The 26,615-nt window shown below is 32.6% G+C and overlaps 1 protein-coding gene across 7 annotated transcripts in view; it reads right to left on the bottom strand.

Moving 5' to 3' along the window:
* LOC114337033 (beta-arrestin-1) overlaps nucleotides 1-26,615 on the bottom strand; it is a 131,455-nt gene that overhangs the window by 18,181 nt on the left and 86,659 nt on the right. For all 7 annotated transcript variants that reach the window (XM_050642396.1, XM_050642402.1, XM_050642397.1 and 4 more), the window contains one exon: nucleotides 1,846-2,201. In XM_050642396.1, coding sequence (XP_050498353.1) covers nucleotides 1,846-2,201 — 356 coding nt within the window. The remainder of the gene's footprint in view (nucleotides 1-1,845; nucleotides 2,202-26,615) is intronic.

The raw sequence follows: 26,615 nt of genomic DNA, 5'->3' as shown, positions 1-26,615 counted from the left end.
ATAACGTCGAGGAAACGTCAGTGTTGGTTGAATATATACACGTGTTTGAAAATTACGTCATATAGACGTCTTTTGTAGGTGATTTTAAATACGTAAGATCAATGACGTGAAAATAACGTTTAAAAAACGTTTTCATTTCAGACAGTTTAAGTCTGACGTCACAAAATTGCGAGGAGCTTGTTTGTATTACTCCAAACATTTTCGTTAAATAATTTTCATAAGAAATTTCTCATTTATTGTTTACGTGGTTTGTGTCTTGTGTGATAAAATAAGACTTTTCATTTAAATATTTAGTTGAAAAAACGTGTTAATTAAGAGATTTGTATTCGTTTTTGCTCAGTGAGTTTAGTTTAATGCAGTATTCTTCTTGACAACTGTTTGAGGTTATGTTTATTTTCTGTTAATGAACTAATTATGTGTTATCGAGTTTTATCGAGTAATTTGTTAATAAATTATTTATTAGTTTGTATGTTTTTTCAGTTTTGACACAGTAAGTAGGTATACTTATATAAATAGTGAAAATTCTATAATGCGAGGGCTGCTACAATCATGCAGAATCAATGTTAGATTGCTTCTAAGGCACAAGCGATCTTAAACAAATGGTAGTATATTATCTTCATCGACACATGGAACGTAGACCTATAGGTTTCATGTTACCTATTTTTTATAATACCTATTTTGAAACATGTGAAAGAGGTCACTTTTTGAAAGTATTAAAGACGTGATTTTACCGACGTATAAAAGTCGTCACCTTTTAGACGTTTTAAAATCGTCACAATTATGACGTCAAATCGATGAGACAAATACACGTGATTTTCAACGTTGGTACTACGTCATAGAAACACGTCAATTGGTCATTTTTATGACGTGTTATGTACGTTATAAAAACGTCGTTTGGTTGCCTGGGAGATAAATATTAAGAAAAATGAATATTCGAGAATGGAAAATCCTTACGAGGAATCATCATCATCATAAGTGGCTCGACAATCCGTTGTGGATCTTGGCCTGCTCACAAAGAAGTCGCCACTCCTGTCGATTCCTGGCAACTTCCCTCCATCTTCTGACCCCTAGAATTTTTATGTCTTCTTCAACATCATCAATCCATCTTCTTCGTGATCGTCCTCTACTTCTTGTACCCCCTGGTTTTGAAAATGTTAATCTCTTAGTGTATTCGTGGTCTGACATCCTAGCAATGTGTCCAGCCCATCTAAGTCTTTGCACTTTAACGAATTTCACAATATCTGGATCGGTGTATAACTGATACAGTTCAAAGTTGTATCTTCGACGCCATAGCCCATTTTCATTTATTGCCCCAAAAATCTTTCTAATAATTTTTCTCTCAAAAATACCAAGAAGTCTTTCATCACTTCCTTAGAGGAATTATGAGTTCAATAGGAATGGAAAACGGAGAAATGAGAAGAATGAACCATGAACTAAGAGACATAATGAAGGGAGAAGATATAGTTAGATTTATTAAAGCGCAAAAACTGAGACGACTAGAACACATAGAGAGAAGGAAAAAAGATCTACTGATTAAGAAGGTTACCAGATGGAAACCAGAAACTGAAAGATCAAGGGGAAGAGCCAGAGAGAGATGGAGGACCAGGTCATGAGGGACATCAAAATCGTGAAAGTGAGAAACTGGAGGGAACTATGCACATATCGAAATGAGTGGAAGAAAATTGTAACGTAAGCTAAGTCATACAATAAACTTGAGAATACACAAAAGAAGAATGCGGAGTGATTCACCACACACAATAAGCGAATCAGAATGCTCTAAGTAAGAGCGGCAAACATGTCATCCGGAATGAAAAGCCTTGATGATGATTAACACCTTTGACTTACCTTGTTTATTCGGTGCATACATAATTTTTCGAATGGCCAGCCTCACGGAATTCCTCTTGTGCGGTTTGTCGTCCTGGCTTTCTCCGACGAACGCCTTGAGTTCGTAGTCGATGCCGCATGGTTTGCCGGTATCTCCTGGTGCCGGTTGCAGCGTCACGGACGCGGGACAATGAGGAGGCAATTCGAAATAGAAGGGGTAAGCGTTTGATCCCAATTTCTTAATCAACCGTTCCTGCAGTCTTGTTAAAGGTCGTTTGTTTTGCTGTGGGCTGTCTTGCGGGTAGATTTGTTCGGCGGCTAAGTAGAGGTCCTTGCGAAATGTTAAGCCTAGGACATCGAGATCTTCTCTACCGTACCTGCAAATTAAGAATATAAATTATTATGATTAATTAAACGATTTTATCTAGAGAGCATAAACCAAAATGAAAGAGAAGATTTTTTTACTTTTACACGGATATTAAATATGTTTGGCTTTTTTGTCTGTCCCATAATAAATTTTTCGTATCCAGTGTAATACTTCAAGAAAGTTATCCCAAGGTCCTAGATATGCTCGGAAAAGGCATTCAGAAATAACAGTCGTTTCAACAAGACGGGGCAACCTGCCAAACCGCTTAACAGTCGCTATGTTATAAGAAACTTTTTCAAGACGAATCATTTTTCGAGGGACTTATTTTTTTCTGTCCACCACATTCCCCTGATCTGAAGCCGCTTGAATATGATCCAGAATATGTTTCAAATTCTGCGTGATTATCGTTGTGTTTTTGAATTCCTTAGGGAGATTACCAACATGGAGAATTTTAAAAAATTCACCTCCTCGAAATGGACGAATTTCCTAGACAGGTCGACGATTTCTGGGCACTAACGGATTGATCCAAACACGTAAGTGGCGTCTATCGAACTACCTTCCATAGCGAGACTCGTCGGTAAAGAGCACAGATTTGCATTCTTCCTGCCAATTTCGATGTTCCAGAGCCCAAGCTGCTCTTTAGCATCTGTGCTCTGCGGTAAATGGAACTCTTCTTAAAAGACGCTTTGATCTTGAAGGAAATTAACCCTTAATTTCCTTCTTTCCATACCTCTACATTAAAAAACTTCGAAATGTTAGGGATTGTTTAGAATTCTGTACAGTTCAGAGACAGACTGAACACATATTATTCATGTCTTCTAAATTATTGTGATGAAAACTGATAATTTTTTGTGAGTAAAAAAAGGATTTAATGGGACTGTTTACTTCCCTTTGAAATGAAAATACCCAAATTTTTTTGATAGCAAAAGTTTTATTTGAATAATACTAATATCCTTAACTTTTGACGAGCAGTTTATAATATATATAGTAGATATACAGTCGGAAAAATGAAAGATTACCCATGAACGATCACATCAATCACTTATTTTGTATTTGCTATCTTTTTCTATAACAAACGTTTGTTATTTATAGAAAAATACACCAAATACAAAATAAATGATTGATGTGATCGTTCATGGGTAATCTTTCATTTTTTCCGACTGTAACTTTGGTTAATATCATAAATTAACGTTTTATGATAGAGGAGACTATTGTACAATAGTACTGTGAATAATTTATTTTGCGAGAATATTGCATTTTTATTTTCGTATTTTTGCGCGTTTATGGCGTATGAAAATAATCCGATTTCCAGTAATAATAAAAGCTCACAAAGCTATCGTAGCTTTCCTTGTAATAAAATTTTGCAGAGTTTGAATAAGTTTAGCTTCAACATACTTAAACCACTACTGTTTTAACGCTTTTATGACGAACGGCATTTTTATGAAATTGTAGGATGGTGAATAATATTGGTAATTGCATTTAATACAAATAAATCAAATTTATAATTCGCAAATGTTCTAAAACTATTTTCTATAGTTTCCACATATGGAATTTGGGAATCCGAGGCTTTATATCGGTTCTTTGAGCCATGTTTTCATTGACAATGGGTAGGATGCTAACCTGGTCCATCATCCCTCCTCTTTTATCCCGGCTGTGAGCGTGAACGCGGCTTCTGAGCTACTCAATCCGCCCAGTCTTCGTGCTCATAACCCCCAGACAGAGCAAAACAAAAACAAAAACGGAAAGAGGAGTGGAACGAACACATTAGTAGAATGGCAGAGGATAGGATAGTACGAATAGCACGAGATAAGTCACCAAATGGACGAAGAAGTATTGGCAGACCAAGAAAAAGATGGTGCGATAAAAACAATTTAGGAGGCTATTTTTTTTATGGCATGGACTTTATGTCATTCAGCCAGTCACAACATGAGTATTAGTGTCATGTGTAGTGTGTATGTTGAGTAAGTGTCTTGTTACTTAGCAAAGTCGACGTCATTGTCTTTGCAAAGAGACGCTAATTGTATCCGAACGTCTGCGGTCCCTCCGGTGAGTACCGATCCCACAAGGACAGAAACTATATTAGCCCAGTCGGGATAGCATTTGACCTTGCATTAGGGGCTGCCCCAAATTTTATTTTTCTAATCTTTAGGGAGGGTCAATATTAGTAAAAATTTAAAATCTCGACTGAATTCCACCGTTGCGTTAGCCGCCATCTTGATTTTAAACGAGAACCGTTTTTGCTCAATATCTCCGCCATTTTCAATTTTTTTTTGACAAAAAGTGTAGAAACTGAAATTGTTGAAAATGCGATTTTCTATAATTTCATTTATTATAATTTTTTTCGTGCGGTCGATATTTTCCGAGTTATGAGGGGAAAATAGTGACAGTTGTAGCATAATTATTGAATTATCTCGTTTATTATTAGTTTTACAACAAATATTTACCTATACAAAAATGAAGAGAATTAAATTTTGTACAATTTTGATGCCGTTCATTTTTTTGATAAAATCAATATTTAAGGTAGTACGTATGTGGTAAAGGTGCGAGCGTAAGACCTGATTGATTTTGTAGCAATTGTTTTTGTTCAATATCTCCGCCATTTTCAACTTTTCGACAAAAAGTGTAAGAACTGAAATTGTTGCAATTACGATTTACTACAATTTTTCGAGAGAACCAGTGGCGGGTCTACAAGGGGGGGAAATGGGAAAATTCCCCCCAACAGGGTCCAAAATTAAAAAAAAAATTGTTGGAACATCACGATATATTAGCTGACATAAAACTTAAAATATCGACAGACAAATTCAACCAATAAAACCCGCTAGTTAATAAAATTAAGTGAACTTAATGTATATAATGTCTTTTTATGTCTTTTATATACTTAGTTTGGTTGATGTTTCATTGGAAGTTTCAAAAATTGTATAAAATATAATTCTCTTTATTTTTGTTTATGTACAATTATGTCGTAAAGTTAATAATAAATGAGAAAATTCAATAATTATCCTTCCCTTCCGCTTCCATTATTTTCCCCCTTAACTCGGAGAATATTGATCGTATAAAAAAATTGTGCCAAGGAAATTGTAGGAAATTGCATTTCCAACAATTTTCTTTCCCACCACTTATGTCGAAAAGTTGAAAATGGCGGAGATATTAAGCAACAACAGTTCTCATTTAAAATCAATATGGCGGCTAATGCAACCGCGGAATTCAGTCGAGATTTTAAATTTACACTATTATTGATCTCTCCTAAAGGATATATTTATAAAATTTAGGGCAGCTCGGATACAAAATTCAATTCAATAATTATGTTCCCCCCACCACTTTTTACTATTTTCCCATGTAACTCGGAAAATATCAACCGCATGAAAAAAATAGTTAAAAAGAAATTGTAGGAAATTATATTTTGAACAATTTTAGTTGAAAATGGCGTAGATATTGAACAAAAACAATTGCTGTAAAATCAATCCGGTCTTACGCTCGCGCCATTACCGCATACGTACTACCTTAAATATTAATTTTAACAAAAAAATGAAAGAGATCAAAATTGTGTAGAATTTAATGCTCTTCATTTTTGTACAGGTACATATTTGTTGTAAAACTAATAATAAACGAGATAATTCAATAATCAATAATTATGCTCCAACTGTCACTATTTTCCCCTCATAACTCGGAAAATATCGACCGCACGAAAAAAATTATAATAAATGAAATTATAGAAAATCGCATTTTCAACAATTTCAGTTTCTACACTTTTTGTCAAAAAAAAAATTGAAAATGGCGGAGATATTGAGCAAAAACGGTTCTCGTTTAAAATCAAGATGGCGGCTACCGCAACGGTGGAATTCAGTCGAGATTTTAAATTTTTACTAATATTGACCCTCCCTAAAGATTAGAAAAATAAAATTTGGGGCAGCTCCTAATGCAAGGTTAGGCCTGTTATTCGTCTAACCCGACTGGACTATATTCATTTATAATAAATGAAAAATTTCTGACCCTGGTGAGATTCGAACCCACAACCTTTCGGATTTTTTCGATCCAACGGCAGGCGCTCTTACCACTGAGCCACGGAGAGGTCCACTAATACTTAGATATCCTCATATATCTTCATTTTGCTGTTGGTGAACAGTCGTTTGTTGGAGAAAATCCATTGTACAAACGTTTTTGGTTGTTGGTTTTTTTCTGCTTCTTTTCCATAAATGGTATTTTTCCGTTCTTGAGAAGTAAACGTGTTTACTTTTCGTTTGGATGCTGCGAATTTCCGCATCCCTCTCACCATAAATGGAGTATGGTTTTCCGGAAATCGAATGGTTCCCTAGCATCATACGTGTCTTGGGTCACGTTCCATCGAAGTTCGTTTCTACCAAGGTGTGGAGATCGCTGATGTGGTTATCAGCCAATTAAAGTCTTCAGTGGAGACTTTATCCAGGATTTTTTATCGTTGCTAGTCAAAGAGCGGTAAAATACTTAGAATATTTCAAGTATTTTTGTATTTTTATTTTTGGTTTTTAATGAACAGTAGGTACAAACACAAAAATTAATAGGGTATTCTTCTTTTAAACCATGTAATCTAACTGGAATTTTATTTTCAATTGTTTAACAACTATATGTAATCACTTGTAACATTGTAAACTTTCATTTGTAAATTGTATTATAATTGTTAAAATTGTAATAAAATAATTTATTAAGAATATAGGCGCAAATATTTTACGGCTATCCCTACTTTTTCATTTTTTACATGGAAAATTACGTGAAGTAAAATTCCCACTGGTATGGATATGTAAACATTACTTTTGACAATGACATTGTCTTTAATAACTTACGAGATGGCTTTTGAATGTTCTTGGATAATTGTTACTTGTATAATCGCTTAAATATACATAATAATAATCGTTATATCATTATAATAATTTATATACCTACTGTCAGTGCTGTTTTTGTGACGGTACGCCGTACCGGTACCTCTTGGGACAAAAAATAAAAAAAACAACAAAATTATAGACAAATTCCTGAATTGTCTTCTTGCTCTCAAATAGCTTTACAACGCCCTTATTGAAGCTAAATTTAAAAAGTTTTCCAGGGGCGGACCCCCTTATGAACACTTCCCATACCCCCGGAACATTGCGTACCGGAACCTATATTGTTACAAAAAAAGCACTGCCTACTGTACAAAAAATCTAATACTCAACCGAGAAAAGAAGAAAAGTTTAAAAATATATATTTTTTAAATATATTGTTACGATGGAACGCTTACAATTTTGAACATTTTTAACAACAAATTACTTAAAAGTCACAGAGTATATCCTAGTGAACTGTCTGCCTGGATCTTAAATAAATAATAAACTATAAATAACTTTTTATTAATTTCACGTCTTAAATAAATTATTTATCAAATACACTATCAATATTATTTAATAAACAACACAAAATATTCCCGATGCCATGTCAAATAATTGAAATTGTCACTGTCTTGTCACCGAATCCTATTCGACTCAGTGAGTTGTATGACAAAGATAGCGAATGTTTGATTTCGAAAATATCACCACGGACATGGTGTCCATTTTTTTTTCGAATCCTGAAAAAACTGATTAATATTTTTGAAAAATTTAGACGCAGAATGAAAGACTAAATTATTACCGAGGGCCGAAAGTTCCTTAGAATAAATAAAAAGTTTCTTTTCAATGAGATATTTGAAAATAAAAATCACACTACATTTTCTCTTAGTTTTTCACCCCTGTAACTTATTAAAATAAACAATATAGAAGTTTTCAGGGACTTTCCGCCCTCGGTAAGAACGTAATCTTTCATTCTGCGTTTAAATTTTTCAAAAATACTTATTAGTTTTCTCAGGATTCGAAAAAATGAATCCCATTTAAATAGCATAGAGCCGAAACTTCGTACCGATCCCCTTAAGATTCGTTTTCGCCATATTACATATCTCTTTCCAGTTTCACTTCACAGGGTAGTTGGTTTATTAGGGAACAACATAAATTTAATATTAGGAAATTTAATTTAGTTAATCCACAAATTCGTTAATTTCCTGGAGGATAAATTAGCTGGGGCCCATATTCTGGTTTGTTCAGGAGCTCTATCTCGTTTATTTATTTAACTTTCCGTTTTACCTATTCCCATTCTTTCAAGGCTAAATTATTTCGGAAAGAAATAATCTGTTTTAGTTTTATTCCTTTTTCTGGCTCTCGAATCCCACCTTCTCTGTGTCTCTTGTTTCTCGAGCCTGCTTAGCCGGTGCTCTGCTATATTCTTCTTCCTTTCTCCTTTCATATTCTATACTTTCTTTAATTTATTTCAAATGACATACTAACTTCGACTATCTTTCCTTTCCAAAGCTGAGTTTAGTATAGCACACTCTCGTTTCATACCATACCTTAACAACGCTTTGTTTCTACAGAGTTTTATAGAATTTTGGGTACTTTTTATCCACCAGTACTTAATGTGATATCGCACAGGAACCCCAAAAACCTGGATCAATTCTCTTTTTCCTTGAAGAAGAACATATACATGGGTTCAAGCGTCACAAGTTTTATTTTGTTAATCAACTGCACGTGAAGTGTTGGCGGTAGGTATTTTAGTAGGTTGGTTAATTCACACAATGATAAAAATTAAAACACAACGTCGTTAGATCGCAAAATTACCATGGCACTGATCGTACCAGCAGTTGCGGAGTTGGAAGGGTCTGTTTCAAGGTCCTGATTTTCTTTGAACTGTGCTCATTTACCGAAAACGACCGGACAGTCCGCGCCACTCCGCGTTGGCCATAAATAGAGATAGTTGAAAGACTGATAAGTTTGTACACACTTGAATGAATAAGGGAAAATGAAAATGTAGTATGTCAAAGTGTGTAAATAATTTTATTTCCTTAGCTGAGCGCTTTCGACATAAACGTCATCATCGGAGCTAATGCTAAAATAAAAAAAGAGATCTTGTAAGAACAAGAAGTACAAAACTCTTTTTTTACTTACGTCAAATACTAAAAAAGTACCGCTACATAGAGGTGTAAAAAAGTGCATCTTAGGAATGTACACCTTTTTACACCTCTATGTAGCGGTACTTTTTTAGTATTTGACGTAAGTAAAAAAAGAGTTTTGTACTTCTTGTTCTTACAAGATCTCTTTTTTTTATTTTAGCATTAGCTCCGATGATGACGTTTATGTCGAAAGCGCTCAGCTAAGGAAATAAAATTATTTACACACTTTGACATACTACATTTTCATTTTCCCTCATAAATAGAGAGTTTGGATGCAGCTCGAAACAACTATTTAGAGCTACTGCCTCAAAAATTAAAATAGCTATGATGATTGCCAACCTCCGTAGCGGAGATGGCACCTGAAGAAGAAGAAATGACAAATTCTGAGTGAAATAACGCTAATTCACATTGCGTTAATTCCCGTCTTTAGTTTTTATCATTTTCTATTTCGCAAGGCGTGCCACGCCACATTCTGTTGGATCCCAGCTTTACTTGGACTAGAAATAGAATATGTTTATATACGTTTGTTTACGAGAACCCTCCGTATTTAAAAAGCTGATAAGATAGGTATGAATTCTTTGTGGAAGTATTTATAATTTAGGTGTGCGTGCCTTGGGCAATATATTATCGGTACACAATCATAAAATAAATATATGTGACAAATATTAATAAAGAATGACATACCGACCGTGTCCGAGATAAAAATGAGCAGATTGTGAGTCTTCGAAAAAAAGTTTTATTAATTTATCTAACAAATAAATAGTTTATCAGGGATCCCAGGTCTATTTTTACCATTTAATACTTAACAAGCTAATTTTTCGTGTGTAGCTTAATTTTGACAAGGCGCCCAACTTTTTTCCTTAGGCCTTGTTCATATAGGGCGGTTTGCCAACGTCGACATATAGGGTGAGATCAAGTACCTAAAACAGGGGGAAACAGGTAAATCGTGGCGTCGACGTTGGCAAACCGCCTGCATATGAACAAGCGGTTACAACAATTTCCGTATGTGGTAGATAACAAAGATAGCAGGGATAATCCAGTCGGGTGAGACGAATAACAGGCCTAACCTTGCATGCCGAGCTGCCCCAAATTTTATTTTTCTAATCTTGAGGGAGGGCATATAGTGTAAATTTATTATCTCGACTGAATTCCGCCGTTGCGTTAGCCGTCGTTTTGATTTTAAACGGGAACCGTTTTTGCTCAATATCTCCAACATTTTCAACTTCTCGACAAAAAGTATGAAAACTAAAAATTATTCAAAATATGTTTTATATAATACACAGCGAATACGTTAACTGGCATGCTAGTTCCTGGCATGCTAGCTAATCGCAAACAATTTGATATGATTTTTCTTGCTAGTAGCGTGCTGTGAGATGCAAGGCGCATGCGTGTGAGTGTCACTGGCATATGACTGGCATGTGTGAACGAGCGCTACCTCTAAGGGCATGCCAGTAGCTAACAGAGAAATTGTCAGATTTGTTATTTTGGAGATAAAAATTATACGTTTTATTTTCAACTTGTTTTAAAAAAATGTTTGGTAGGGATGATGAAAAAATCATCAAATTCATTTCTATTTATAGCTATGTATGTAATTAGAGTGTATTTGGAATTCACCTAAATCATAAAATATAAATAAGATACTTAGCCCGTGACAATGCTTACACCGAAATCCAAGAGGAAATGGGTCGGATTCATTATTAAATTTCTAAAAATTATCCATGGCCATAACCAATATTTGCTTGTTTTTCATTCTGAATATGCCATGGATCGCGTTTTTTGTTTTCAACTCAAAAACTTTTAATTTCAAAACAAATACTTTAGTTTCACATGAAAACCACTCGATTTTTTACTAGCACTGGCATGTGGAAAAATCTACTTTACTTTTTCGTCTTACCAGTAAAGGCATGCGAGCTACTGGCATGCCCATTACTCGCAAATGTGTTTTGTGCATGCCAGTTACTGGCTTATACCAGCAACTGGCATAGATGACGTACAGGTTATTCAATTCTCTATTCAGTAATATAAACAATAATTATTTATACAGTGTGGCAAAAAGTTTTTTAAATTAAATTAATTAACAAAAAAAAAGAAGAATGTATGTAATTTATTTAATTTAAAATGTATTTTTTCTACAACCGTGTTAAAAATGCAATTTTAGCACTCCATACGAGCGTTAAAAATGCTACTTTGAGGCACTAGTGCTTTAAAAATTTTTTAAGGCACTGCAGTTCGTATTGACCGTATATGCAATTTTGATGTAATGTCAAAAAATATAAAATTGGAATGTCAGTCAAAGTTAAGTAAAAGTTTTTGTAGATATTGTCCTGTAATTACGTTTGTAGAAAAAGTATTGTATGATATGCGTGTTAAAAAGTACATTTTTAAGGCACTCATGTGAATTGCAGAACTCGCTTTCGCTCATTCTGCAAACTTTCACATGCGTGCCTTAAACGTGTACTTTTAACACTTATATCATAAATAACTATTACTGTTGCCAGAAACAGATAAATTACATACATTTTTCTTTTTTGTCAATTAATTTAATTAAAAAAACCTTTTTTGCCACCCAGTATAAATAATTATGTTATTGTTTATATTACTGAACAGAGAATTAAATAACCTTTCAAATGAGCTAACACACGACCTATAGTCTCATTTAAAAAATCATCGATTACGTCATCACGCCCAGATGGATGACGTCACTAGTATGATACATATGCCAAAAATATACAATTTAAAAATAAAAATCGACCAGTTGCCAACTTATGACATTACGAATTTATTCCTTTCATTTGCACAATGTGTAAAATTTATTTTTTTTATGTTGAAACCCACCATCCCATGATAAAATTTTTATATGTTATTAACAACAGTACTATGTATTTGTAGGAATATTATGGAAAATTTTAAATTATGTACTTTTTGGAAAAAAACTTAATCAAAATATATTTTTCTTTTTGTTTGAGGAAAACTTGTTTATCGTAGCATCATGCTGTATATATCACTGTAAAGAGCTTTAAAAATGCTGCAAAATGACACCTCTCCCAGCATTCTAGCTCAATTAGGTCAGCTTCTACAACCATTCCAATAAAGTATGATCGGGGTGTTTGAACCTTTTTGGAAAACTTTACATAACCATATTTCGGAAACGGCTTGAGATAAAAATTTAAAATTTTGTATTTTTGTTTCTCTTATTAGCCACTGTGAGTATTCCAAATTATAACAAAATCTGAACAGGGGGCGGAAAATAGGTGTGTTGAATTGATATAGAATGACCCAGTTACAAAGCAGCAAAATGGTCTATTAAATGAACATTAAAACATCATGAAAGACTCAGGTATTACGAAAAAAACTCATGGAAAATTTTTATTGATTGCTATATTATGAAGTCTAATGATCTTACAAAAAGAGGGATAATTGGCTGACGTCATGTAGACTGCGTAATATAAAAATAAATCAAAATTACTTCTTAAATCACAGAGATGATGGTAAAATTACAACGTACATTTTGTGCATGTACGTATTACACGTGCAATTTATGAATCCAGCATCCACACACCGTCGAAGATGAACGCACAATAATAAGCCACTAATTAACATTCAAAATTACTTATGTGTTACAACTTATGTGTTACAACAACGTAGGCAATAAAAAAAGTATTTGAATATAACAGGGGCAAATGATAATAATATATAAGAGTAATAAAATTCTATAAACAAGTCCCTCATAATACAAAAGTAAACTAATTGTATTAGTTTTCCACTTGAAAACAATGTTTTATCTCTCGACATAGATAATTGCGTTGTAATCCTCTGAAATGTTTATTTGATTGGGGATTTGGTTGCCACAGCAACTCGTGAGGAACTATATCGTTGAATAACATTAAACAAAATTAAATGGAAAGAAAAAGCTGCCCTAACCCACTACTGATAGTAGAAATCATCAGGTATAGAACTGGGAAGCTTACGGCGATTTTCCACTAAACGAACAAAACAAAAACAAAACACTTAGGCCGTTATTAGACTGGGTAACTGGTGGCACAACTGGTGGCACAACTGGTGGCGCAACTGGTGGCCGATATGGGCCACTGGTGGCGCAACCAGTTACCGTAGTCTAATAGGTCTGTCTCACTTACTAAAAAGCCCCGTGACGTAATGAGTCCCTGGTGGAGCAACTAGGTGGCGTCACCAGTTGCCTAGTATAATATTGTTGTTGTATATAAGTTATAGGTCTGGATCCCGTGTATGAAAAAAAAGTTGATTAATAGTAAGCTGAAAATTTGTTAATAACTTAAGGGTGTCTAGTCGGACAAACTTTGATATATGGGAACACTGGAACAGGGGAAGTGGAACAGGTTAAACATTTGAAACGGTCAGACCACGAAAACGGCACATGTATTTTGTCCGACAAAACAGACTTAAACTGTCCGAACAGAGATTAAACTCTCATGCAAAAATCAGACTGCTATTTATCACTAAATGGGCGTTTTAATGAGTGGAACATGTAGAATATGTCAAATGACAGGAATTATGACAGGTGATAAATAGCAGTCTGATTTTTACATGAGAGTTTAATCTCTGCTCGGAGAGTTTAAGTCTGTTCTGTCGGACAAAATACATGTGCCGTTTTCGTGGTCTGACCGTTCCAAATTTTTAACCTGTTCCACAATTAAAATTGCCCCTGTTCCAGTGTTCCCATATATCAAAATTTATCCGACTAGACACCCTTAAGCTATTAACAAATTTTCAGCTTGCTACTAATCAACTTTTTTTTCATACGCGGGATCCAGACCTATAAATAATTTGTAAAATTCGTTTTGCTTATTACATTTCTCTTTCCAGTTTCCCTTCATACGGTAGTTGGTTTAGGAGGAAACAACATAGATTTTATATTAGGAAATTTAGTAGTTAATCCACAAATTTGTTAATTTGCTGAAGAGTAAGACTGGCGCCCTCCTTTTAGTTTGTTCAAGATCTCTGTCTGGTTTTATTTATCTAATTCTCTGTTTTATTCATCCAGCTTTCATTCTTTCATGCCCAAACTGTTTCAGAAAGAAATCTGTTTTAATTTTATTCCCTTTTCTGGCTCTCAAATCCCACCTTCTTCTCTATTCTACACTTTCTTTACTTTATTTCAAATTGCATACTAATTTCGACTATCTTTCCTTTCCAAAGACGAGTTTAGTGTCGCATCTAACTGAATAGGTTGAGCAGTGGGTTTGTTTCAAATTCTGTATTTTTTAATATATCTGTATTTTTTAATTTATTGATTTCCATAGATTCTAAGAAAGATAGCTTAAGGCCTTTATTTTGACTATGAAGAATTTGAAACTTTTCATTAAAAGAATGATTATGATCTAGAAGTTGAAGAGCGTACGTATAATCTGTTTCTATATTATTAAAAGCACTTTTGTGTTCTTTTATACGTTTGTCAAAGATTCTGCCTGTTTGACCGATTTAAGTTTTTAGACAGTCACCACGTGTCAGTTTGTGAACGAAGCTACAACTGCCATAGGAGACGGTGCTATATGCAGCACGTTCAAGTAATTTAATACACATGAAATTATGGTTAAAAAGACTTTATCGCTATCACCAGAGGCATACGTCAGAGCATTGGAATAGTTATCTATTTCTATATTCTACACCACTTGTGTAATTACCATTCTAGAATAATTTTCCAAAAAAAAACGTAAGTTGCACAATTATTTTTCCCTAATAAGTATTTATCAAGTCGATGTTTTTTGTCATAGCATGCAACACGTCAATTAAAAGTTGTAATTGCGTTTCTAATGGTTATAATCAAATTTAACAAAAAATAAAGTCAATGGGAAAATCCCAATAGTTGGCTGTATACCATAGTTTAAAAAAACCTATACAGAAGTAAAAACTTCAAATTGTATTTTGGTATAAAATCGTTTATTTAAAAACTATCTAAAAGCCATCCACATGGATTGCAAAACGTTTTCGTTCTGATCAGAACATCTTCAGTGCCTGGAATGAAGTATTTCCACGTTAGATTAAGGCAAAAAGGTTAAAATTGTGACTGTTAATGAGAAAAATATGTGGAGAATACTTACATTTCGCAAAGTAGTTGTAACTAGCACACCATTGAAGGTGGTAACTTCATAATATATGGCTTACATTATAAATTTTAATAAAATATTGTGACTACTAGTCGATGTTAAAAGATTAAATTATGTATGTGCCCAAAGAGCAACATGCTTCCCTGCTCGAAAAAACTAGGTACTTGCCATTTCAATTAGCACAGACCAACTGATATAAAAGGAAAAGGAATGACAAAGAGTGACATGACAAGACAAGGTAAAGTCAATTTTTGGTTACGAACTTCAAAATAGTCCTGTCGCCAGGGGGGGTACAACGGCCTCGTTAATTCAGATGGACTTACTCAAGTTTTTTTATGTATTTTGACCCGTAGAACACGAATTTTTTGGGTAACAGTTGATCCGGATGTCGATAAGATTGTTATAGACCAAGAACTTGAGGAATCAAATAACAGCGATTTTTGGCAAAACAAAACAATATTTTGTATTTTTTGGGCCATTTTAAGTAAAAAATATTTCTACAAGTTTTTTCGTAGGATGCACAGTTTTCGAGATAAGCGCGGTTGAACTTTAAAAAAATCGAAAAATTGCAATTTTTGAACCCGAATAACTTTTGATTAAAAAATAAAATAGCAAGTCTGCTTACCGCATTTGAAAGTTTAAGTCAAATTATATCGGTTTTGATTATTTGCATTGGTAAAAATTTATTTTTTTATTGTTTAACAAAGCTATAAACACGTAGGGTTTCCCGTGCTTTTACATGCGTTTTAACGCATGTAACGTAGAAATAGTCTTGATTGCACTAGTACCTATTCTACCTACTCGTTCGATTTTAAATGCGAAATCATAGAAACATCACTCACGCACTAGTTGTTTGTAGCTTTGTTTAACAATAACACAATAAATTTTTAGCAATGCAAATAATCAAAACCGACATAATTTGACTTGAACTTTCAAAGGCGCTAAGCAGAATTGCTATTTTATTTTTTAATCAAAAGTTATTCGGGTTTAAAAATTGCAGTTTATCGATTTTTTGAAAGTTCAACCGCGTTTATCTCGAAAACTGTGCATCCTACTAAAAAACTTGTAGAAATATTTTTTGCTTAAAATGACCCAAAAAATACAAAATATTGTTTTGTTTTGCCAAAAATCGCTGTTATTTGATTCCTCAAGTTCTTGGTCTATAACAATCTTATCGACATCCGGATCAACTGTTACCCAAAAAATTCGTGTTCTACGGGTCAAAATACATAAAAAAAACTTGGGTAAGTCCATCTGAATTAACGAGGCCGTTGTACCCCCCCTGGCGACAGGACTAAAAAGTGTAGTTTTAATTTTTGGATTTTAATTAAAATGTAAAGGTAGTTAATAACTGATTGAAAATATAATTAAGACTGTTTAAAATATGTTGAGAATCTATTGTAAAGTCTAAAATAGCAACAAAAGTTTTTGTAGATATTGTCCTGTAATTGAGAATGAATAAATTATAATTGTTGATATATAAGACGTTTGTAGAAAAAATATTGTATGATATACGTGTTAAAAAGTACATTTTTCAGGCACTCGTGTGAATTGCAGAATTCGCTTCGCTCATTCTGCAAACCTTCACATGCGCGCCTTAAAATTGTACTTTTAACACTTATATCATAAATAAAATGTAGAGTAGTTCCTCTGTATTAACAACATAAGATATATGCAGATGACACCGTCATTATGGCAAGCTCTGCAGAACAACTCCAACTACTGCTAAACAAAACAAACAGTTTATGTGAATATAGAAAAGACCGAATACTAATAACAAAGAAAACAAATATACAAACAAACATACATTTGGGAAATGTACCGATAGAAAGGGTTGATAAATACAAATACCTAGGAACCTGGATTTCAGAGAAAAATGATCAAACAACAGAAATAAGGACCAGGATAGAAATAGCAAGAAATGCGTTTGTAAAAATGAAAACAATTCTCTGCAATATAGACCTTAGATGAGAACTGAGAGTAAGAGCTATGAGATGCTACGTGCTTTCGATACTACAATATGGACTTGAATGCTGGACATTGAGGCAAGAACATATAAATAAGCTACAGTCTTTTGAAATGTAGTGTTATCTCTATCTTTCCTTGTACCGGGTGTCCCAATAAGAATGGCTCTCGACCGTATCCCAGGAACCGTTTATAGTACAGCTTCGAGACAAAAATATTTAGAACAAAAGCTACCTCGGGAAAAGCCTGGAAATTATTTTTATAATTATAGGTCTACCGCTAGAGGGCGTAATAGAATATCAAAAATTAAAAAATCAACATTTTACAAAATTTACCTAATGAAAGGGCACTGAAAATCCGATCATCGTATTCTTCATAAAATTCTGCGCATATTTGATTTCACAAGTTTAAGTCTACCTTTGCAAATAAGAGGTGGGGGTGAGTGGGAACCTTCTTATGAAAAAATGGCTGTAAGTCCGGTTCTGCTAAATCGAATTTTTTATATTTGGTCTTGTTGAAAAGAGCTCTTTTTCGTCAATGTAAGAATCTTATTTTCGAAATAGCATAATAAGTAATGTGCCAGCTAGTAGGCGTTATTTAATTATTTTCGGTAGCTTTCTTTGGTTAATATTAAATACAAGTATGCATTTTTAATCCTGTATTACAAAATTAGACCAAATTAGCAACGTAATACCGAAAACCGCATGTCGCTACCTTTTCCTATCTCGAGATATCTTAAGAAACGTGTAAATCACCGGTAAACGAAGTTAAGGAAAAGTACTGTGCTATGGAAAAAACAAAGAAACATTTTCCAGATGTAAACGTATATAATTAAATAAAACAACAATAAGACAAACAACACTATAAAATATAACAAAGAAATAAAAACTACTACTTACTTAGTGACAACCTAAATGTTCAAATTGTTGCCCATCATTTTCGATACAAGCATTTACTCTTTCAAGAATAGATTGAACAGCAACAGATTTAACGGATGGAAACGGATTAAAGAACTTGTTTTTGAAGCTAGGCCCACTACTCGAAAAAACATGATCTAGAGAATACGAAACGCCATTCAACGCATTGCGAGAGCAGAAATTGAGACTACTGTTCAATCTACTCTTAAAAGAGTAAATGCTTGCATCGAAAATGATGGGCAACAATTTGAACATTTAGGTCGTCATTAAGTAAGCAGTTGCTTTTATTTCTTTGTTATATTTCATAGTATTGTTTGTCTTATTGTTGTTTTAATCAATTATACACGATTACATCTGGAAAATGTCTCTTTGTTTTTTCCATAGCACACTACTTTTCCTTAACTTCGTTTACCGGTGACATTAACAGTTGTTTAAAATTTACACGTTTCTTAAGATATCTCGAGATAGAAAAAAGGTAGAACCATGCGGTTTTCGGTATTACGTTGCTAATTTGGTCTAATTTTGTAATACAGGATTAAAAATGCATACTTGTATTTAATATTAACCAAAGAAAACTAGATTTCCGAAAATAATTAAATAACGCCTACTAGATGGCACATTACTTATTAGGCTATTTCGAAAATAAGACTCTTACATTGACGAAAAAGAGCAGTTTTCCACAAGACCGATTATGCAAAATTCGATTTAGCAGAACCGGTACAGCCATTTTTTTCATAAGAAGGTTCCCACTCACCCTCACCTCTTATTTGCAAAGGTAGACTTAACTTGTGAAATCAAATATGCGCAAAATTTTATGATACGATGATCGGATTTCCAGTGCTCTTTCATTAGGCAAATTTTGTAAAATTTTGTTTTTTTTAATTTTTGATATTTAATTACGCCCTCTAGCGGTGGACCTACAATTATGAAAATAATTTCTAGGCTTTTCCCGAAGAAACTTTTGGTATAAATATTTTTTTCTCAAAGCTGTACTATAAACTGTTCCTGAGATATGGCCGAGGGCTATTCTTATTGGGACACCCGGTACAATTACAAGTAGCATTTCATATTTCGGATTTCTCATCACGTGGCCAAAGTACTCTAGTTTTCTTTTTTTTATGGTATTGAGTACTTCTCTTTGTTTGTTTAAAAATTAATTGCTTGTATTCAAATGTTCGTTTTAACGAAGTTGTAAAATTCTCACATTTTGTTATTTCATCTTTTATCGATTATACAATAAAACAAACTTCTCTTATCACTGTTCTTTAAAATATTGAATATTATTCTGCTGGAAAGGAAATTATTCGTCTCTGCTCGTTCTTGTATACATTCAAACAACTCTCTTTACTTTTATCGAGACGCAATTCCAGAATGTCGGCAATATAGCCATAGCCTTGAAGTTCAGCTATAAAATTTAACAAGACCGACGCTTCAAAAGCTACATATCAAACCAAAGAAAATAGCAAAAAGCTGCTGGGAACTTTTCTACTAGTATATAGAGATATTTTTCACGTCGAGATATGTACAGGATATTTTCATGGACACGAACAAGAAAGTTTATTGTATATTGGTTTTAAGAGGTTATTTTCTTGTTTTTAACTGTTCATAATTCATACAAAATCTATTTTCCTCTAATAGACCATGGCGCATCTGTAAAAATATTAGTACATTTGGACGTTGAGAGGTGACTCAATTTTTTTTGCAGAAATTACTTGAAAATAACTGAAATAATCATATTTGAGCTATCCTCCCTCTCAAAAAGGTCCGAAACATTGTTTAAATAATTAAAATGTCAAAAAATGAAGGGAAAATTCGATTTTTTCTTCGTTTTTTGATTATAACTTTAAAAGTATTTATTTCCGAGAAAAGTTGTATTGACATAAAAGTTGCGTAATTAAATTTCCTACAATATAGAATTGGTTAAGAATTTAAAAAAAATAGTCACCCTTGTTGCAAAATAGCAATAATTGCGAAAAAACCATACAAAAACAAGTATTCGCATTTTACGTTTTTCAACCATTTATGCTACACTTAGGACCTTCATATTTCACCCAGAAAAACTTTATGATACATTAAAACGATAGAGTAAATTTCATTAAGATCGGTTCAACAGATTTTGCAATCCAGCTTTTGAAAATAAAGCAGATAGCAAGTTGAATTTTTTTTGCGTATAGAAGTGTACTGTACCTTTCATTTGCAATTTGCAAAATTAAAATCGATGAACTACCACGGCGTCAGGAATTTTTTTAAATAAACATTGAATAAATTTGTTTATTGCAAAATAAAAACACATAATCTCTCTTTTGAAATAACACTTTTTTTAGCAAAAACTTTCTTTGTTCATATATTTTAACTTGTGGTAATTAATCGATTTTAATTTTGCAAATTGCAAATGAAAGGTACAGTACACTTCTATAAGCAAAAAAATTCAACTTGCTATCTGCTTTATTTTCAGTCCTGCAACATTTAAAAAATAATGAATTTTTTTTGCGAAAGCTGGATTGCAAAATTTATTTTGCAAAATCTATTAAACCGATCTTAATGAAATTCACAGTGTTGTTTTACTATATCATAAAGTTTTTCTGGGTAAAATATGAAGGTGGTAAGTGTAGCGTAAATGGTTGAAAAACGTAAAATGCGAATACTTGTTTTTGTATGATTTTTTTCGCAATTATTGCTATTTTGCAACAAGGGTGACTATTTTTTAAATTTTTAACCAATTCTGTATTGTAGGAAATTTAATTACGCAACTTTTATTTCAGTACAACTTTTCTCAGAAATGAATACTTTTAAAGTTATAATCAAAAAACCAATAAAAAAATCCAATTTTTCCTTCATATTTTGACATTTTGATTATTTAAACAATGTTCCGGACCATTTTGAGTGGGAGGATAACTCAAATATTATTATTTGAGTTATTTTCAAGTAATTTCTGCAAAAACATTTGAGTCACCTCTCAACGTCCATCTCAAAACAGATGCGCCCTGGACTATAACGAATGTTAGACTATTATAAAAAGACGAAATAATTTTCGCCTTTTTCTAATAGTCTTACCTCAAATAGTATTTCTAATAGTCTCTAATAAATCTACACAATTATTACACAATATCGCATTGAAAAACTTTACCAAAATGTTCTTGTATTTAGTTTCTAGTATTTAAACAATATTACTAGGTAATTCATCTGGCCCAGGACTTTATTACTAAAGGGGTAAAATGAAACTAAAAAGTTCTATAACATCATATACATACCAGGGGTGGCCAAACTGTGGCTCACGAGCCACATGTGGCGCTTTGAAGGATTATTTGTGGCTCTCAATAAACGTACCTGAATTACTATTAATTTTTGTGTTGCAAAATGTCTTATGTTACTGACAATAGATATAAAAAACTAAGTGTAACATTAGGACTTTGACACGGAGACCCTTTATCACTGTTGCTATTGAATTTGGTCTTAGAATATGTAATAGGTAAAATATCATCTGAACTGACAGGAGGATTTTCGAATCAAGGATCAAAACTATTGTTGGCCTTTGCTGATGATATAGATGCAGTTCCTCATTCTACAAGAGACGTAAGGAGACGACATATAAAAAGAGGATAGCTGAGTGGAATAGTAGTCTGGGCTGATTATCGGAGAATAGGCCATTTTTGGTAAAAGTTATTTACCAGCAATTTTATTGCTGGAATCGAAGCTTATGATTATATATATTGTGGTTATTGTGGAATATATATATATATATATATATATATATATATATATATATATATATATATATATATATATATATATATATAAATGGGGTTGAAGTTTATTGGGTATCCAGCTGAATAAAACCAAGTGGTACTCTGTTTAACAAAACGTTATATTTCGCTGATTTTCATCAGCATCATCAGACGAAAGCTACAATATTTAAAAATGGTACAATTTTATAGTATGGTTTTTTACAATTTTTATCTTACCTAATTGAGGTTGATGGTATTTAGATGATATTTAGATGACATGGGAAGAAAAACTAATGTCATGGGAAAAGTGCACTGGAATCATAGGTCCACTGCACAAAAAGATAGATTTTTTGGAATGTAGAATTCGCCTATGGCTTCATATATATATATATATATATATATATATATATATATATATATATATATATATATATATATATATATATATATATATTGTGGTTGTGATGGGTGGGGTCTAGGAGGTTGATGGGGGTGAGTTCTCTTTCATGTCATTTTAGTTCTCCCTTACTATCCTAGAAACGGTTTCAAGCATTTTTCGATATCAGCTTTTGTTCGTGAGATATAGCCATTGTAAGTTTTAAAATTGACACACTGTATAATAATTAGTACCAGTGATGCACAAAGCAGATGGGTTAAGCAGTACTTCAAAGAACTACTTGGTACCAAAGTGAAAAATAATGATATATGACCACAAAGACTAAGAAAGGAGACATGGAGGTAACACCATTATACATCAAATTCATGAATAATAGTCATAAGTCTATGTACCTTCACAGCATAAGTCTGACTATTAGGCTGTGAATGGGAAGAAAAACTAATGTCATGGGAAAAGTGCACTGGAATCATAGGTCCACTGCACAAAAAGATAGATTTTTTGGAATGTAGAATTCGCCTATGGCTTCATAAAATTTACTTCATAGCACACTGTTATACGCTGATCTAAAATCTGTTAAGATATGGTAGGTATCGATATTTAATTCGTTAGTTTTTTCCAGTATCTGTCTCACACAAAAGTCTGGTCCGTTGTTGATCCACCAGTCCTAAAACCACTTTGATTTGATTCGCCAAGAAGCTCCACTGAATACGCACATATTATATTGCTCATCATCTTGCGTTTAATTTTAATTGTAGGAAGGAGTATTTTTCTGTATGTTATCCATGTTTTGCTTACTAATGATCTTAATCCTTGTGTTGCTGTTTAAGTCAATTGTTAATTAAACTAACTTAGTATAATTTATAGATCTATATTCTTACAGTAAAATCGGTATATACAGTGAGCACGTAAAGGTTGGAATAAATTCATTTTCTCGAGAATGGACGATTTTGGAAAAAAATCCCGAAACAGGTAAATTTTTATTTTTAAATTACGACTTTTTGGCATATATATCATACTAGTGACGTCACCCATTTGGGCGTGATGACGTCATCGATGATTTTTTTAAATGAGAATAGGGGTCGTGTGACAGCTCATTTGAAAGGTAATTCAATTCTATATTCAGTAGTATAAACATTTACATAATTATTTATACAGTGTGTCGAAAAAAAATTTTTTTAACTAAATTTATTGACATAAAAAGAAGAATATGTATAATTTGTTTAATTCAAAATACATTTTACTACTCTCAGAAAACAAAAAAAAAATGTTAATTTGAAAAAACTTATCGCTTTTCGCTTAAATTAAATGCTCAAATTGTCAATAGGCAGGTGGGTGGCTGCTTTAATATTGAATTTGCAAAAAACAATATTTGTATTTAACAAATAAACATTTTTTCCTGTTTTCTGATAGCAGTAAAATGTGTTTTGAATTAAATAAATTACACAGATTCTTTTTATGTCAATAAATTTAATCCAAAAAATATTTTTTTGGACACCCTGTATAAATATTATGTTAATGTTTATATTACTGAATAGAGAATTAAATTACCTTTCAAATGAGTTATGACACGACCCCTATTCTCATTTAAAAAAATCATCGATGACGTCCTCACGCCCAAATGGGTGACGTCACTAGTATGATATATATGCCAAAAAGTCGTAATTTAAAAATAAAAATCGACCTGTTTCGGGATTTTTTTTCAAAATTGTCCATTCTCGAGAAAATGAATTTATTCCAACCTTTACGTGCTCACTGTATAATAAGTTTATTGATAATGTGGTCGTTAATCTTAACACTATTGTTCACATTTTCCAAATATTCTTGAAGATGGTAAATGGTTGATTCTTTGGTTATACATACCTAGTTAATTTACGAATAACTTCGGACTTTTTGGGCCGGATATGAAACAGTACCTTGTGGAGTTAACTTATATTAAATATATAATGGATCTAACCACGTCTAATAAAGAAATATCAAGAGGATCAAGGAAAGACGAAAAATGTGTTAAGACCTCAAAAATTTTTTTTTACAGATAATGTAATCAAAGATAAGTAAGTACATTTATACAAAAAACAAGATCAAGACATACCTCCTTTTTATAGATAATGTACGCAAAACACGCAGTATTGTGGTTATTTCACCATATGATTGACGTTGTCGTTTCCTTCAAGATAAATCCACATTTACAAAATATTTGTAAGCTGGCACTTAAATACGTATTTTAGTTGAAATGAAAAGTATCCAGATTAACAAATAATAAAAATAAATAATGATTCTGGAACCATTTTCTTTTGACATTTCTAGCAAACAGGTGTGTCTACCACTTTAATAGAGAGAATGAAATTGACTCAGTATACGCCTTTGAAGCCTGCTAAATATTCCATAAAAGTGAGGTAGATATGTGATGCAGAAAATGGTTTTCCACAAAAAGGAATTATTTATACAGGTAAGATACCTAATACTCGAGATGTCAATCAAGAAGAAAGAGTTGCCAAAGAACTTGCAGTCGGTTTCAAAGAATCTGGACGAAACATAAGTATGGATAGATCTCCTCTTGGTGCCTATATTATTTATTACAGAAATAATAAAATGATAGCAAATAGAATGAACCAAAGGAGATATTTTTTGCGCCAGTTTGTAGAGGAGTTTCCTATGCCATTGGTTAAAAAGGGAGCTTCAAATCAGTAGATCATGCGATACCATTCGACAAAAAGACTTAACTCATTGAATAGAAGTACCACACAAAAAATTGATATAAATTATATTATATACTCTCGGATTCAATAAACTGAAGTGACATTGCAAAGGCAGGTATTGTTGTTAGTGCAGTCAGTGAAGGTGGATATGAGCTATTACTTCCGATTTCGTTGAACCTCCATCGATTTGCATGAAAATTGGTGAGTGGTTAGAGGATATATCAAGGAACAAAGGTGACATGGTGCCAACTTGCATTGGTGCATTTTATAACATAAACTTATTAAACATTTGTCAAAGTTCATAGAAATATCTATCAAATAAGCCCTCGAACAAGTTGATAGCATTAAAATTTATGCACCAAAAAGGTTTCAAAATGTATCTTTTAAAAATGTTTCCAAAAAGTGTTATTGTTTTTTTTTTGTAAATAACTCCATTTATTTTTAAGATATAAGGTTTACCTAAAAACTAATTAAAAGTTAATTCCAAGAGCTATCAAAAAATGTCAAAATTAGTCTTTTAAACCTCTTACTTTTTTAAAAATAGAAGACTAAATGGCCCCGGTTACATGGTTCTCGCAGCAAAATTCAAATATTAAACGTTTCTATCTCGGTTATTTTTTACTCTACGGAAATAGTAAAAGGGATAAAGTATTTGGAACATAAAAAAATAAAATTTAGTTATATATGATTTTTTACGTATATTGAGTATTTTTGGAGTTATTATCAAAAGAAAATGAAAAGTACGATAATTTTAAAAATTCTGATTTTTTAAATTATATCATTTTTTTCAAAAATATGCATTCTAAACCGGTCAAAATTGTTGAAATCATTAACTATGTTAACCTAAAGAAATTCTTGTGAGGATTACTACAAATTTTAATTTTTGTGGAAATGGCGTATGTTTTATTTTTCACTTTTTCCTAAAAAATCGAAAGGGTTCTCTTATTTTCGTCATAACTTGCTTAATTTTGATGCTATTAACTTCTACTGGAGCTCATTTGATAGGTATTCCGAAGTAATTTGACAAGTGCTTAACAGGTATATTATATAAAATGCATCGTTTTCCCGTTATGTAAGCTTGAATACTTAGATTTGAGTACTCGTCGAAAAAAATATACATTCAATTACCCATAACTCACTTTGAAATAACATTAGTTTAGTTCTTTAAATGGGGAGTGTATTAAATTTTTTATTATCTTTAATTTGGGTAATAACAGCTTTTTCACAAAAGGTTATAGCTTTAAAACATGCATCTTTTAAAGAAAAAATAAAATCTTTGATATTTAATAACTCAAAAAGTATTGATTTATGTTAAAAACTTTATATAACAAATTTTGCTTAGAAGTTGCCCTTCTATCAATTTCTGGTATTTTTAATAAAAGAAATTTCACCCCCGAGAAGGGGTGGCATCCACCCCCAGGGTAAAAGCGCAAGTTGGCATCATGTCACCTTTGTTCCTTGAAGTATCTTCTAACTACTCACCAATTTTCATGAAAATCGATGAAGGTTCAACGAAATCGGAGGTGAAAACCTTCAGTGACTCCACTATGTGGCATAAATGTACACTCACCGGCAAAATTAACCGCCCACCTTAAAAATATGTAATTTTTCATACCTCAAATTTCCTAAACCTCTTGTCCGATTTAAGTGATTTTTTTTTAT

The sequence above is a fragment of the Diabrotica virgifera genome, chromosome 2 (genome assembly GCF_917563875.1).
Source record: "Diabrotica virgifera virgifera chromosome 2, PGI_DIABVI_V3a".
Classification (NCBI taxonomy): domain Eukaryota; kingdom Metazoa; phylum Arthropoda; class Insecta; order Coleoptera; family Chrysomelidae; genus Diabrotica; species Diabrotica virgifera.
This window is presented reverse-complemented; position numbering and strand designations above follow the sequence as displayed.